Raw genomic sequence first — 16,363 nt, 5'->3', positions numbered from 1 at the left:
GTGTGCCTCCCAAATGGCACCCCTTTCCCTATATAGTGCACTACTACAAATGTAGTGCACTATATAGGGAACAATGTGCCATTTGGCACACAAGCCCACAAGTGTGTACATGGTAAACCTATAGTCCTCCCGAACAGATAATAAGTCTCCGAGAGTTGATGGGGTGTATGATGGGATTTTGTCACCCTTTCGCAAGAGTGCAATCGGTAATGCACACGTAACCACTGGCCCAGGAGGTATGGAGATATTTTACTAGGCTCAACGTTGGAAAAAAGTGTCACGGGACGGATAATGAATAGGTTTGCAGTGTTTTCCTTTTTGCCGGCTTTTCCGGTTACGCTAAAGGCTAGTGCATTCCAGACTTCTCTCCATAAGGCACTTTCCCTCCACAAGTCCCCCAACGGCCTCTTGTCTGACAGGTCCGTCGTACTCAACAGGCTTCGGGGTGGAGGGAGGGAGAGAGGTGTGTGTATGTGTGTATGTGCACGTGTGCATGTCCGTGTGTGTGTGCGTACTGCTCATGCATGTGTTGTGTTTGCGTGGTGAACTTTTGATTTGAAGCAACGCTCTTTTAGGCCCTTCTCCCCGCATTGTGCGTTCGCTCAATAGGAAAGAATGCGAGAGACACAGGCGGAGATATATATGCCTTCAAAATGATGGGAGTAGCAAGTGCCCATGGGATGACCCCTCTCTGGCTATAGGCGAAGAGCCCAGAGAGAGGTAAGGGGTTTATATAAACAAAGCAGCTCCTAATTTGGACTCACATAACCAACATTAGTCTGAACATACCCAAATTCCAGCAAGGCATCAATCTAAAGAGCAAGGTTTTCCCCTTCCACTCCTCCAGGTCTTGGTCTGGGTGCGTGACCCAGCCCATCAATAGTCTGCTTTAAGAATAACACTTGCCATGAGCTCATTCCCACTCTTGAAAAGTGTCCAATGTCTTTGTCTCGCTGAAAGTCTAGGACGTTTCCCGGCCGCCTGCAGAATCCAAGTGCGTTCAAGTAAAAATTGGATAATTTATTACTCTTAATTACATTCTTGATTTAAGATGGGATTAAATGTTGTACCGCCTTGCGCTAGTGGAGGGGGAAGGTATTGGATAACGGACAGAGGATCAAGGAATCCAGGGAGGCATGGATCATGGTTACCCCCGGGAGAGGAAGGCGGGAGGTCGGGTTACCCCAACGGGAGACATTGACCCAGCAGGCAGGAAGTCACTGCATTTAAAGGAACAATTACAATGATTTACCCACCAAAGGCAAACATATCAAAGATGGCTGCCATTCCTGTAGGGCATACAGAGGGCAGCGGTACAGAGTGTGGTTTGAAATGAAGAAGAAGTTATAAAGCTTATGGACAGGTTGGTTGTTGAGCAACAAAACCGACACCTGTGCAACTACGGGGCAAAACGGACAGGGTTGGATAAGATTGTCAGCCAACCCGTCTTTATGAAGAATTTGTATATTACACATGTAATATATAAAAGTTTCAGAAACCATTCACAAGCTACCATTGTACTTTAGTAGAGTGTTATGGCACACGATGTTGATGTTATGCTTGTCTAGTGTGTGTTACAGTAACCTACATTTTTGTGCACATGCCTCTGGAAAAAGGCATTGCAGGTTCAAAGAGCTCACATGAAATGTGCAGTTCAAAATAGCCGCCATTCATTGGCACTTCGTAATCACCATCCCTTCCAGTTAATGATTCCTCCTTTGTTTGCACTCCCAGTCTGTCTAGACTCCATTCATTTTTCCTGTTTACCGATACACCTAATGACACCAAATTACAAATAATCGATAGCTAAGAGGAAAACTGGCATGCGGGGAAACTCAAAACAATCTTACTAATGACACTGACTGCCTTGGCCCAACGCTTGTCCATTTACCTTTAGCGATGGCTCAATTAGCTCAAAAGCAAGTTGCTTTGTCAATAGAAACCAAATAACCCGGAAGAGTATTCATTCTTTTGTCGCCCGCAGTGAAATGTGAGTTAAGAGATGTTTGATATCGTACAGTATATGCGGAGAATATACTACTCATACTACTTGTTTGACGGTACTAATTTAAAGTAGGTGGGGACTGGGAGTAGTAGGCCGACATGCCGCCAGTGAGTTCAAATAGCCACTCAACATGGGTGAATGAGTGGAGGCAAATAGATGGGGGGAATGGTGGGGGGTGACTGTAACACAAGCGCAATATAGAGTGTATATAATAAAGCACTGCATACATAAACAATCACCAGAATCAAGGTAATTAAGCTAAAAGCTCATAGTGCACACACACACATATGGTCTTGCAAGTACCACTGATCAAAGGCACATCACCCCCTCCCCCCCCATACTCCTCTGGACACCACAACAAAGAGCCATATCGGGGCTCAACGAACAAATGACCTTGGGGCTGATGACATCACGTGCCGCCGAGCAGAGCAGAGAGAGAAATTAAGCCATTAGCCCGGTGGCAGCCAGCCTTGCTGTAAATCAAGCCTTTTTCCAATAAGACTGCCTCGCTTTGTCATCCATCACGGGAGTGGTGCGCAGGCGAAGCATGGCGACACAGGAGCTGGGCTGGCCCCGGGATGGAAGAGACATAAACAGTCATAATGACCCCTGTCGAAGTGGGTCAATGCCTGCCGCCCGCCGCACCCCCTGCAGGAAATAGAAACACCGAGGTGGGTTCTCTGCCATCTCTGATTGCGACATAGAGGTGATATTGAAAGGAGGAAAGCTAGTGGAGCCGTTGACTGTATCAAACAGGGCGAAAGGCATGTAGTATGTATGGTTGGAGCAAAGGTTTTACGCATATCAAGGTGGATCTTTGCAGCTTTGATGCACCACCCATGTTAAGTTTATGATATTGCTTGTAATTGATGGGATATGACATCACATGTAACCTTGTCCCCAGGCTAATTGCCATTCCAGATGGAGCTCCGGCTGGTGGATGAGACGGCACAACATGTACTATTAGAAACCTAAACCTGTTGCAATAGCATTACGCTGCAACATGTTTGTAGGCTACAGCAGGACAACACCCCTGTTCTAAAAGTCATCCCTTCCCATTAAGGAAGTTCATCTCCATTCACATCTCTCTGATGGTAGCGCACATTACGTTCCTCTCTCAGGGGGCCGCCAGCAAGTGGAGAAAAAGTGTCCATAAAAGTTGCACAGATGGATGAAACAGTCTTATCAAGACCAATATGACATGTGCGGGGAAATGTAATATCTCAAAGCTGTACAGTCAAAAAATTCAAAGCAACTGCTGCCAAAGATGGGATAATCTCAGCTTTTCATTGCAGTGCAGTGATTGCAGGCTGTTTCCCGATAGTCCAGTAAAGATTCTCCATAAATTGAAACAGCCCTTGGCCTGGAACAGCCAAGCAGGCTTCACCTTGACTCCGAAGGAGGTTTCCTGGGAACCAGATATGAAATTAGTTTGGGAAACAAGTTATGCTGTTGTACAGAAAACACAGTGCTCCGTGGAACCTCTCAGAGTAGATCTGGGTCTGTGTTCATAAAGCAACTCAAGAGTAGGAGTGCTGTTCAACACTCAGGTCTCCCCTGTAATATCATACATTATGATCTAAAAGGCTAAACTGGTGCTAGAGTAGCACTCCTTTTCTGAGATGCTTTATGGATACAGGTACTGTAGGTGTGAGAACATCACATCACAGGTGGCCTGGACGTTGGTTCTTCAGAACCTTGCTATTACAGTGCCTGTTGTTTTTACTGAAGTCCTAACAAGCTCATTTGATTGAAATGGGTTCTGCTGCTACACTGCAATGTATCCTAGGATGTACATGCTAGGAAATCAAACAACACCTATAATAACCAGGTTCTCAATTATCCATCACGTGTAGGACCTATGTGCTCTGTTAAGAGTCAAGTTTGGACACTTCCTGCTTGCAGTGGAGGAGTATTGTTTTAGCCAAACGCAAACACAATAAGGCAATTCCTGTGCATGCAATGTCCTTTGCTTTAAACATAGTTTAAGGATGGTTGGAGATCTCACTGGCACCACTTGACATGACTGACAAATGCTGCCCTTTTCCCTCAGGACACACTACTTTATTGAGTTGTGCTCTGTGTCTCCCATTCATATTTCTCACAATACTAGGAACTGAAATCCATATGACATGCATTACATTTCATGACATTACAATAGAACAGACCAGTCAGTGTCAATAAATGCTGTATTAAACGCAACCTAAACACACGCATATCTTACAATGAAGCGAATAAGTGGGCACTTTTAGGGGTAACTTTTTGGAGCGCTTTCAGTTGGATCTGACTGAGCCACTTACTATGTAATTTATGGTTCGGTAATGAAACTGTAGTCGAGAGTCAATTGCACACATTAAAGTGTGTGTTGAAGTGGAAATCTAAAGGGGGCTCTCGAAACATTATATTTCAAGTGCAGCGTGGGTAAACGGTACGCCAACGCTCGGGGAGACTTAATAAATGTGTTTATTGATGATGTTCCGTTTCAAGCGTGGCCAAGGGTTTAGCTGCACATCTCCCACTATTAAAAGTGATTCCTGTAGTCAAAGGAAGACATTCAATGTGGTTGTGGCATCGTGTCTGCTCGGTTGTTTTGTGCCAACTCCCATATTTCATTGAGTTAAATGTTTTTCTATGAAAAAGTGCTTCATGCTTTTCTCAGGCGACATTCTTTCCAGAAATATCCTTGTCTTTCAGTAGTTAAGCAATGACTCCACTGTTTTGAATTAGGACATCTTTATTTCTGATCACTTTGAAAATATTTTTTCTCTCTTTCTCGATGACACAATTTAGGGACAAATGTTTCCATGGAAGCAGACATTTTCCAGTTTGGGGGAATTCTGAGATTCTCAAAGGCAGCAAACCGCAAAAGCTGCCTTTGCTAAACTGTATTTTTTTCTTCTACAAAGCACCACATTTCTCATAGCTGTTAAATTGCCTAATTATTCTCATTTCATTCTTCAAATAAATGTGGCCGAAACCCATTGACAGTTTCTTTGTGGCTCGGTTAAAAATACCAGGAAAAACTCAAGTAAACCTGTTGCAGCTCCCCGGAATTAATCTTGTCCACAGAGACTGTTACGTTGATATACTTTATGAGACAATCGTTACATCCCCACGGGCTTTGGGGGCCCCCAAACAAAAATAAAAATAAAAATTTGGGTGGGGTTGGAGTCCCTACAGAGTTCAGGCCCCCCAGATAGCATGTGAACACGTCATAAGCCATGAAAGAAATGTTGAATTACAGGAAATTAGCTTTAAAACTGCACTTTTTCTCTCAGCCTAATGGCAAAATGTGTAGAACTGCAGGAAATTACCTCAGATTCTTGAAAATCGGGACAATCCTTGTCCGGTAGGGAAACTTTACTTTTACAGCTAAACAAATGAGATTTTATTGCATTATTTGAGCTTAAATTTTACATTTAGGAGGATTTCGTAAGGGAAAGATTTGTTTGGGAATTTTCTAAATGCTATTATTATTCACTTCCATGTCGGCTCTATGCCTGGACACTCTCCCAAAAAATTTATATTAACTGACAAATGATCTTATATAGTTTCTTGCAATAGATCTCTGTGACTTTAAAGAATATTTCTCTGTGATTCCTAAAAGACATGTCCGAATATTTGTGAACCCCGTCAGATTTGTCTAAAATCCTAAATGACACTAAACAAAAATATAAACGCAAAATGTAAAGTGTTGGTCCAATGTTTCATGAGCTGAAATAAAAAATCCCAGAAATGTTCCATTTGCACAAAAAGCTTATTTCTCTCAAATTCTGTGCACAAATTTGTTTATATCCCTGATAGTGAGCATTTCTCCTTTGCCAAGATAATCCACACCTAACAGGTGTGGCATATCAAGAAGCTGAATAAACAGCATGATTATTACACAGGTGCACCTTGTTCTGGGGACAATAAGGCCACTCTAAAAGTTGCCGTTTTGTCACACAACACAATGCCACAGATGTCTGAAATTTTGAGGGAGCATGCAATTGGCATGCTGACTGCAGGAATGTCCACCTGAGCTGTTGACAGAGAATGTAATGTTCATTTCTTTACCATAAACCTCCTCCAACACTGTTTTAGAGAATTTGGTAGTACGTTCAACCAGCCTCACAACCGCAGTCCATGTGTAACCTCGCTAGCTCATGACCTCCACATCCGCCTTCTTCACCTGCGGGATTGTCTGAGACCAGCCCCTGGACAGCTGATGTAACTGAGGAATATTTCTGTCTGTAATAAAGCCCTTTAGTGGGGAAAAACTCATTCTGATTGACTGGGCCTGGCTCCTCAGTGGGTGAGCCTATGACCTCTAAGGTCCACCCTGCCCAGTCATGTGAAATCCATAGATTAGGGCCTACTGAATGTATTTCAATTGACTGATTTCCTTTATAAACTGTAACTCAGTAAAATCATTGAAATTGTTGCATGTTGCATTTACATTTTTGTTCAGTATATAATCAGGAATGAGCAGGGTCAGCTATACCATAAGGACCCCTTTTTCATGTCCTCATTACATGTTTTATAAGAAGACCACTCAAGGTCTGTAATGTTCTCTACTTCAGATTTTTTTTTAAACAAACTATATGGTGGTTGGGGCTTTGCTCAGAGTGGGGTCTTGTCCTTTATGTAGGGTTCTTCAAAGAACCCATATGGTACTACCTAGAACCCTCTATGAAGGGTTCAGCCTAGAACCCTCTATGAAGGGTTCTACCCTTCCTGCCTTCCAAAGAATCATCAAAGAACCTTTCCTTGCAAAAACAGTTCTTAGGATGTTAAAGACTCAATGTAGAACCGTTTGCCTTACAAAGAAACCTTGTCTTCCAAAAAAAGGGTTATTCTGATCAAAATGGTTCTTGGTAGAACCCTATCCCTCTGCAAAGAACCCCTTTGGAACCTTTTTCCCCCAAAGAGTGTAGGCCTATGTAGGCAATGATTGAGGAGAGATTACAGAACATCATCTGAGACAGCTCTAAAGAGATCTGCTAACCTGAAAACTCTGTGCTCTTTTATTAGAGCCTGGGCCATTGTCACAGCTCACATTTGGAAAAAAATTTTTTTGGGGGGGGAAACATGTATTTAGCCTAGCCACTCTAATGCAAAAAACAGGTAGGTACCTTTTTCTCTCTGACAGCACGGCGATGGATTGTTTTTCAGTGCATAGAAACACACAGTTTTCTTTAGCACAGCAGGGTATTCTATTCCGAGGCGCCCTCCATGAAATATCGTGCATATCTGTCTTTGGACAGGAGCCAGTTGCTGTGGTATGGCATTTCAAAGTGAAGGGATGTTGATGAATGCTAGGGTTTTCGTCACAGTCCGGAATTACCAAGGGATACATAACTAACTCCACCCTCATTGGAGGCTCAACAATGTGTAAGCACACAAAATTTGCCTAGAGGAGCCAGCAAATATTTGGCATATTTTATGTGTCCAGAATATCACCCATTGTTGCCTGCAAGGAATGACATTTATCTGTATGCTTATATCTTGCCCTTTGAATTTAAGGCCCAGTGGTTTCTGATGAACCCCCACACCGCCAGTGGCAAAGCACTCAGGCACCAGAGGAGCAGACGGTGCTAGGGTTCTCTCTGTAATTCCACCAAACTACCACAGCTGTTACTGTGATCTGCAATATGCCCCATTCACACCAATGACATTCCCCTAATGAACTCACCAATTAGGTGCTTCGACATTAGGTGCCATATGACCACCTATGGCTAGATAAACAAATGAAGTAAGGACAATGTGTTGAGGTGTGGGGCTCTGTACAGTCATGGTATTCCCTCCAAGGCAAATGACATTTTGGTTTTGAATTTTCCAACAAAAGAGTCCGCCAAGGCATCTCCTGGCTGCGGGTTTGACGCTTCATACCTAAATTGGAAGTGACGGGCCTATGGCCCCTGCTCTTTCATCTCACTATCATTTGGGTGGAGTGTTCACATTTGGTGTGACAGAGGGTGTTACTGTGACTTTTCACCGTGCCGCAGCAGCAGACATTGCCTCCAGTCTTTTCAGAGAAAGAGCCTGATGAGGTGCCAGGACAAAAATGGGAATACAATTCATACAATACAATTTCTCATAAGTTATTTCTTTTTCAAGAACAAAAAGAAATGTCCATTCTGAAAGTCATTGCTTCTCCTTCCCCTTGGGTGATTTTTAAAATTTTTAAATAGACATTATCCATTTACATTACATTCAAGTTACATTATAAAATATATCAGAATAACAAGTAGGCCTAGTTAGTTAAGGGGGCAGGTAGGATGATGATAACCCGGCACTGTGGTTTCAGAGAAAGCTGTGCCATATTAAAAGATCTAGACCACATAATAAACATGGACTATGCTGTTGAATATATAGATACATAATAATAATAAATAAATAAGAATTTAATGTATCCTTTACTTAACCAAATTTGACAAAAATAATTTCTAACAAAGCTGACATTCCAATTCAGAACAGGAGCTATTTCAGTTGTATGTTGTCGTTGGAGCTCTATGCATGCTTGTATGTGATGTGCAGCATCAACGCAAATTGGAGGCCCTCGAACAAAAATACTTTCTGAAACGGAAGTGGAACTGAATCATGGGAACAACATGGCGGAATGTTTGAATCTCTGATGTTGTTCCAAAACAACGTGTCTACATTTCGCTATTACATGATGTAGCTAAAGACATTCTGGTACCTACACATCTTTATATCAAGTTTCATTATAAATGCCAGTTACTATCCCTGCGAACAATATGACAGAATGGCGAACATGTGATACGCCCGCGTCGGGAATGACAGCTGGTTCAGACGAGAGCAAGCAAGGTGGAGGGAAACCGAAAACAAACAGACTGAGAAGAAGCCTCAAACAAACGCAGGCAACTCCATCTCTCATTGTTTCTCCAAAAACCTGTCAAGGTCGGTAGCTTGCAAGCCATGAATGATGTGTTGAATTGATCAGTCACTGATCTAACTAGCTCTTCCTGTAGCCCGTAACGTAAGCAATGAAAACAGCTTATTAGCTGTGCACCGTGCCTAGCTAACTAATGTGCAGTGTTGCGCTACAAACGTTGCTAGCTAGTTATATAACGTTAGTTATTTTCTGGTTAGATGGTGCCTAAAGCCAACTAGCTAGTAGTGGACTAAACTCCACTCCATGTTGAAGGAAGTTTAGTCCGCTGACTAGCTAGGAGTTAATGGCATGTCGTTAGCTACTTCTTTTGTTTGGTTTAGTTAGTTAGCTAACGTTTACCATGTGAGCCAATTAAAATGACATAATCATTCACATATCTACCATCAGATTTCAAGAAGCCAACTCGTGTGACAAGATCAAGATACAACAATGTATTCAACAAAGGAGAGTCGCCAATGAATGAATCAGAACTTCAACAGGATATCGTTTGGGATGCAACTTCCCCTTCACCCCTTAGGACAGGCAATTATATTTACATGTCAATATAACTCTGCATGTTGCCAGGCTAAGCAGTGATAATACATTTTTAAAGTTTACCTCACCTTATCTGTCTTAACTTTTTTCATGTTCCTTCTTAGTTAGCAAAAGAGGCAAGAAGTACTCTGCAAATGTTGGAATTGTGGACATTTCCGATATTGTCAACAGAATAGCTCCCAAGGTTGGTAATACTCTGGCTAGCTAGCCACAAGTGTGCCATCAAATAAATGTATTCAAACTAGCACAAAGTTCATTACTAAACCCAGTGATGTGATTTTCTCATCATATATCCACTCTTTTTCATTTGGCTCTTTCTTAGTATAGTGCTGTTCAATACTCACATACTATGTTATTCTGAAATATTTACTGTAGTAATATAATTATAATTGATCTTATTTAAGCATGGGAGACCTGTAGTTCCAGAGTCATGCTTGCTCCAGTGGATTGGAGACAGTGCTATTCCCTGCACCCCAGAGATGCAGCAGCCCAGGGCCAAGAATAAATCCCCAAGGTAATCCCCAAGACAAGATAACATACTCCCCCCTCTCTCCTACATTGTACAATTATTAGAACAGAGCTTGTCACTTGCAAATAGCTTAAAAAATATATATATTTCCCTACAGGACAAATGGAGTGGACGACCTTTTAAAGTTGGCGAAACAGTTTGATTTCAACATGTTTCGGCAAGACGAAGAACGAGTCAATGATATACACAAGCAGAGTTTGGCGCTTTGGAGGACAGACTCGGAGGTCATATTGGATTTAGATGGCAATGAGAACCAGCCTCCTCCCTTACTGAGTAATGGCACACCTGAAAGTACACAGTCCGCCCTTAAAACAAACAGCATGAGAAACTCCAAAGACCAGATACCTCCTGACCATGAGATGGAAGATGATTTAGATGTTTTATTTGATGGACCAACTCAACACATAAGTCTGAACTTAAGTCAGAATTCATTGCCTCAGTCCTCCAAAGTAATTCCTGGAAAATATCCTTATTCCATACATGGCCACACTTCGACCGTCTCCTCATCGCATCCTGTCAAAAGATGCTCAGCAAATAATAACTTTGACGACGACTGGGAAAATGATTATTTGCTGGATGACTCGCTGGTATTTGAGATGACCCAAAACCCAGACCCCTTTGCCGCTCCTAATCATTGTTTGACCCAAAAAGGGCCGAATGAAACAAAACATGAAAACAACAACCCCTCAGCCATTCCCAAAAATGCTCTTCAAGGAAGTAGAGACATAAAACAAGCGGTGTCTAAAGGACAGAATGAAACTGTGAAAAACAGAAAAACATTCACGCTTGAAGCAAATCCTAATGTACAATCAAAAAGTATCCTCTCAGAGGCATTACCAAAAGTAGGGAATGTCCCCGACACTGTCAAACCAGCACCACATAGGAACGTACGGCAAAACCAACGAGGTCTCTTTCCAATCAACAAAGCTCCGTCAATGGAGTCCAGTTACCAACTTAGCCAGCAAACACAGCGCCTGTCTAATGGAATAAAGACTTGGCCGCAGGTGCCTCTTTTTCAAAGTACATCGATCTCAACCAGCTCAAGCACATTAAACTTCACCAACTCTTATTCAATGTGGCCCCTTCAGGTTGAGAATAGCTCTTACCACAAGCCCACAGAGAACAGCAATATGAAAGGAACAGTTTTCATCAAGGCCCCAGCTAGCCACAGCGTCATCCCAGAGGACGACTTGGACTCTCTCTTTGCTTCTGACTCCATCTGGGATGACAAAGACGATGATCTATTGTGCCAAGCATGTGATCACCTGGAAAGCCAGGTACAGAGCATGGAGGACCCTGTTATCACACGCTCCCAATTCCTGCCCAGTAATCAGACAGAAAGACAGAAGTTTGTCCCTGTCTCTGCACCTTTGAATAGCAGCAGATACAATGTAAATCAAACGACTGAGACCACACAATCCAAATATCCCAACAATTCAGTTTATTTACAATCGGCCCCCTGTAACGGTGGCACTTTCACCCACTCTCTCAATACCAACAAAGTACCTGTTACTGTGGTCTCTGGTTGTGAAAGACCGAGTTACATTGCCTCAGCTGGAAATGCTGGCACTAACTCCACGTCTAGGCCACAGAACCCTGCAGCAGGAGAAGGGTCATACGGAAGTACTCGGGTCAAAAGCACTTGTGTAGCTGGGAGCACAGCTAATCAACAAGGCACTGGGAGTGAAGCAGCTGGGAAATGTTCTGTGGTGGAGATTGAACTGAAGAAACAGCAGGCCATGGAGAGGAGACGGCAACGGATGCAGACGGCCCACAACCTAAGGGCTCCAACCTGAGGCTGGTACAGTGCACATATACAAGAAGATTCCGAATCATAGTTGGACAGTGTTTGCTTACTCTAAACGTTGACTTGTGCTAGACTGACCATACAGAGCTCTTGAAAGTAGACTTACTATAGAGTTGTTGTAGCCTCGTACTACCATCCTGATCTCGTAGCAAAACAGAATGTAAGCTCGCTAGTCCAGGATGGTTGTACGAGGCTAGAGCTGCCGTGCTTTTGTCTGTTTTCCAACTCTTAATTTACATCACTCAATCCATTTCTGAGTAAGATTTTAATCGTTTTAATAACATTTTTCTTATTTACATTAATCTATTAACTGTTAACAAAGTAACTTTAAAAAAAATAAACAATAACCTATTTTCAGGGAGTATGTTACCAGTTGTGTTTGCAGAATAGGTTAAGCTTGTGCTGTCACTTTTTCATATTCAATTATATCAGTTTTGTAAATTACCATAGCATTACAACATGAGTGGTTTTCTGATTAAAAACACGAGGAGTCTTGTGCTGTCAGAAAAACTATCATGTTTCTATATTATGTTTATCTGTCTTTTACTTCTTTACTTCTTTTCTTTTTTTACATTGTTTATATGTTTGTCATTTGCACAATAATGAAACTGCCTCAAAAGATGACACACAGATATTAAAGTTGTGAAAGGATTCCCACCCACCCTTTCCAGACAATACTATATTGTGTACAGCAGTGACATCTAGTGCCCTTTTGTTTCTGTGTCATGTAGGGTCACTCTTTCTTTAGCAGAACATAATTTATTTTTGTGGAATACAACAGAGCTACTGTCACGAAGCACAAAATAACCAGTTTGATGCAACAGTCAACACAGTACGAAGAGCTCTTTTAGGACCAGCACACATAGTAATGAGTAGTGCTTTCAACAGAAATGGTCTACGTCCCAAACGGCACCCTATTCCCTGTGTAGTGCACTACTTTTGACCCGGGCCTATATGAAACTAAATAGGGAGTAGGGTGCCATTTAGGATGCACACATTGTTTAAGCCTTGTTTATACCTGGTGCTAACATCTATCCTTTCTCTTGATCCTATCCACATTCTGATTGTGCCCACATAGCCGTTACGTCTACACATGGCAGTAAAATGTGTATCTTTTCTGTCCAAATTGTGACCAGATATCCTGGTCCCTCCCTGTATGCACATTTTTTGACAGATATTCTTTCAAAATTATGTTAATTTATTAATTTTAAAATAATTGATGCAATAAGCCAATGGTGCTACCTGCCAATTAATTTAGAGACCTGTATAATGAGGATTTCAATAGTTTGATCATCCAGATCTGTATACACTTGATTGATATCCAGGTACAATGGGTCCCCGACTACCTCCGGAGTTGGTCAGGAAGCTCTGATCAAAATTAGATCACAATTAGTCTTTTAATTGTCTACACCTGTCTAAAAATGTGGGGACAATCAGAATGTGGACAAGATGAGAACAAATTATGCCTGTTAGAAACAGGTATAAACAGGGCTTTAGAAAGGTTTTGAAGTGGCTTTGCCTTTGACTACACCACACATGCAGTCTGGTAGAGCGTGTGAGTAGAGACCTGAACCCTTTCAGGGTCCTGTAACTTGGGATCTTATGAATCCTTCAGCCATAGTCGAATATCAGTTTGCACCGTGGGAGCCTCAGGATCTGGCCCTGACTGAACAGTCCGCTCGTTTGGATTTGGCCCCACTTCAATCACATCCACACCATGTATCACTTTATTACATAGATCCTTTACACTCGGTTATTCGAGGAGCTGTGTTGGTCTGTCTGCAAGCTCTGCTCACCGTCTTGATGGGACAAACCATAGACATTAGAGACAATAAAGGAATCTTACTGTAATGTCTATGGTGAACCCTTCAATCCAGCACAGACACACACACACACCAGTCAATACCTTGAGGGAATCTCACTGTTAAAGTGATGCTCCAGGGATTTTGTATAATTTCACACAGACATTTTGACATTTTTGTTGCAATTCGTATATGTTCTAAATTTGTAAGTGCTTAAGATCCGGGACTGCATCTTTAAGTTTATGAAGATTGGCAAACCATTCAATCCAGCACACACACCACTCAGTGCGTTTCAGTTTCATCCGAGGAGTGCTCCAAGGCACCGTGTTCAGCAGCCCAGTCTATGCAGTCAACCCATCCGGACAGACTCGTCAGGTCCCTTCATTAGTAGGCTGGCAGCTGTCTGATGGAGAGATAGGCTTGCTACCCACTCTGGCTGGGGCACATGTAAGGAGAGTCGCGTTATCATCAGACAGGTGTGTAACTGTACCGGTAGTCTGGGTGCACAGCATTGTTGCTGCAAATCAGAGGCACCAAGATGCCAATCTCCTACCTACCGGACTTGATCACAATGCTATTGTCTCACAACGCTGTTTAATTTAGAACAATTATCTGTAAAGGGATTTGACTAGACCCTCCCTTGCCAAATGTAAATAACATTTCACTGTTGGAATTTTTTGTTGTGTTGATATCACCCCCTACACGACACACCTAAGGGGAACAGTTTGTGGTTTTATGGCCCACCTGACACCTAGAACAAGATGGCCGAAAGTGTTTACTACCGATAATGTTTCAGGTGAAATTACGTTATCTGAGAATTGCAATGAACTCCTAATGACCCCTTCTTTGCCCCAATTCAGTGTTCCATTAATTAGTCGCATCCCAATCAGCGAGGACACTGATACTTCTAGGCTTCCTTCATCCCAAATAGCACCCTATTCTCTATAAAGTGCACTGCTTTTGACCAAGGCCCATAGGGCTCTGGTCAAAAGTAGTGCAATATATAAGGAATAGGGTACCATTTGGGGCAGACTTACACACATTGTACCGGGGATCCCGCCAGAGGCCATATCCCTCTCAGACAACGGTCGGGCACGAGGAAGGAGAGGGAATTATCACTTTAGGGTCCTCTGTCTTAATGTCCTGTAATCTCTGTCAAGTCACATCCTCGTAACATAACTCTTTGTTGCTTTGCCTGAAACAACTGATCAAACCTGAAAGTTTGCAAGTCCTTCGAGCAATATCAAATCTCATTGACATGGGATGCTAATAGTGTTATTATCTCACTGGATTAATATTAGGGTGGATGCCTAGACCAAGTTTATTCTTGATAGATGGTATTTAATGTATTTGGTCTCATTAACGCTGCATAGTCAAGGAACTATAGACTTTTGGTACCACATTTGCTGACTAAACTCAACTCCATGGTGCAGGGTTTCTGATTAACTCCACCAATGGAGTTCAGCAGAGACCAGACTTTGTGGAATTCATCTTAGAATATATTGATTTCGGCCAAGGTCAATAGTAAAAAAAAAAAGTTAATGATGAAATGCTTACCTGGTCTCTGCTCAACTCCGGTTGTGGAGTTCATCAGAAACTTTCTTCACCTTGGAGTTGAGCTTAGTAGGCTAATCAAAAATAAGTATTTTGGATATTAACGACCATGCGAGGTGAAGAATCTTGACGGCTCAATCAGTAATTCTTATTACCCAACTTATTGATTTTATTGTACAGCAAACAAATATACAGGTCATTTGATGAAAATGGCTTTTGAACATCCACAGGGCACAGGTAACCTACGAGCGAGCCTCATTAAAAGAGCTGGAAAACCGACATAATCATTAAATAAACTATTGGGTTGCATGACATTTAGTGGAACTAAGTAGCCCAGAGTAATCAGAACCACATGAAGCTCAGCTGGGAGATTGGTCAGAGTGGTTTTCATTAAACAGGGAATCTATCACCAATGGAGTTGGGTTTTTGGAAAGCTATACATTCTCTTTTTTGGGGGGAATTCCATCACACGATTCAAGAATGACAGACATTGATAAAAAAAATAAAAAACTACTTTTCTCAAAGGCTAATATATTTTTTCCCAAATTCAATGTCAAAGTTTGAGAGATGTGTCGTTCCATTACGATCAACAATTTGTACTTCACATTTCAATTTTAATTGACCCCAATCCTGTCAAGCAACTCTCACCAATCTCTATATTCTCACTCCAAAGCCAACCTACAGTACCTTTCTCTATTGCTTGGCAGTATGTGTCAGGTTGAGCTATGGGTTCTGGTCTAGAAGTTCTGGTTTAGTCGTTCACACCTCAGAGAAATTGATTCTGACACCTGTACAAATGAGTCTGATTTTCCCCCCATGCTAGCGTAGCTGTAGGATGTCTGGAGTTCATTCCAACTTGTGCCGTCCCTTTTCACATTGTGGCATTTTTCAGGTAACCTGAGCTACTAAGCCTCCCAGAGGTTTTCCTTACAGTATAAAGGTCCTCAAGATCAACCAGAGGTTCAAATCGAGTACGGTTTCCTTTCATAAGAATAAAGGTGTAACAGTTGGAGCGTCTTCCACGGGTTATCTATCCAAGGCCATCAGTACTGCTGGGAATTACTAAGAACAACTATGGTCTTTGTCTAATGTCCAATGAAAGCTTTTAGATGCTAAATGTTTAAACGTTCAATGAACTGTGTTCGGTACCATAAATGCAGTTGATTCATTATTCATACTCGGGTCAATTTTCATTGTATCCTCCATCTGAAGAACCATGCAATGGAATCAACTT

At 42.1% G+C, this 16,363-nt stretch overlaps 1 protein-coding gene across 1 annotated transcript; it reads left to right on the top strand.

Moving 5' to 3' along the window:
* Nucleotides 1–8,538: 8,538 nt before the first annotated feature.
* On the top strand, nt 8,539–12,453 carry LOC109865951 (ewing's tumor-associated antigen 1 homolog). Its single transcript, XM_020454466.2, has 5 exons — nt 8,539–8,908; nt 9,291–9,425; nt 9,542–9,621; nt 9,842–9,951; nt 10,064–12,453. The coding sequence occupies exons 1-5, from the start codon at nt 8,719–8,721 to the stop codon at nt 11,760–11,762; spliced, it is 2,214 nt and encodes a 737-aa protein (XP_020310055.1). The 5' UTR covers nt 8,539–8,718; the 3' UTR covers nt 11,763–12,453.
* The last annotated feature ends 3,910 nt before the right edge of the window (nt 12,454–16,363 follow it).

This window comes from Oncorhynchus kisutch, linkage group LG20 (assembly GCF_002021735.2).
Source record: "Oncorhynchus kisutch isolate 150728-3 linkage group LG20, Okis_V2, whole genome shotgun sequence".
NCBI classification, from domain to species: domain Eukaryota; kingdom Metazoa; phylum Chordata; class Actinopteri; order Salmoniformes; family Salmonidae; genus Oncorhynchus; species Oncorhynchus kisutch.
Note: the sequence above shows the minus strand (reverse complement) of the source record. Positions and strands in the feature narration are given on the sequence as shown.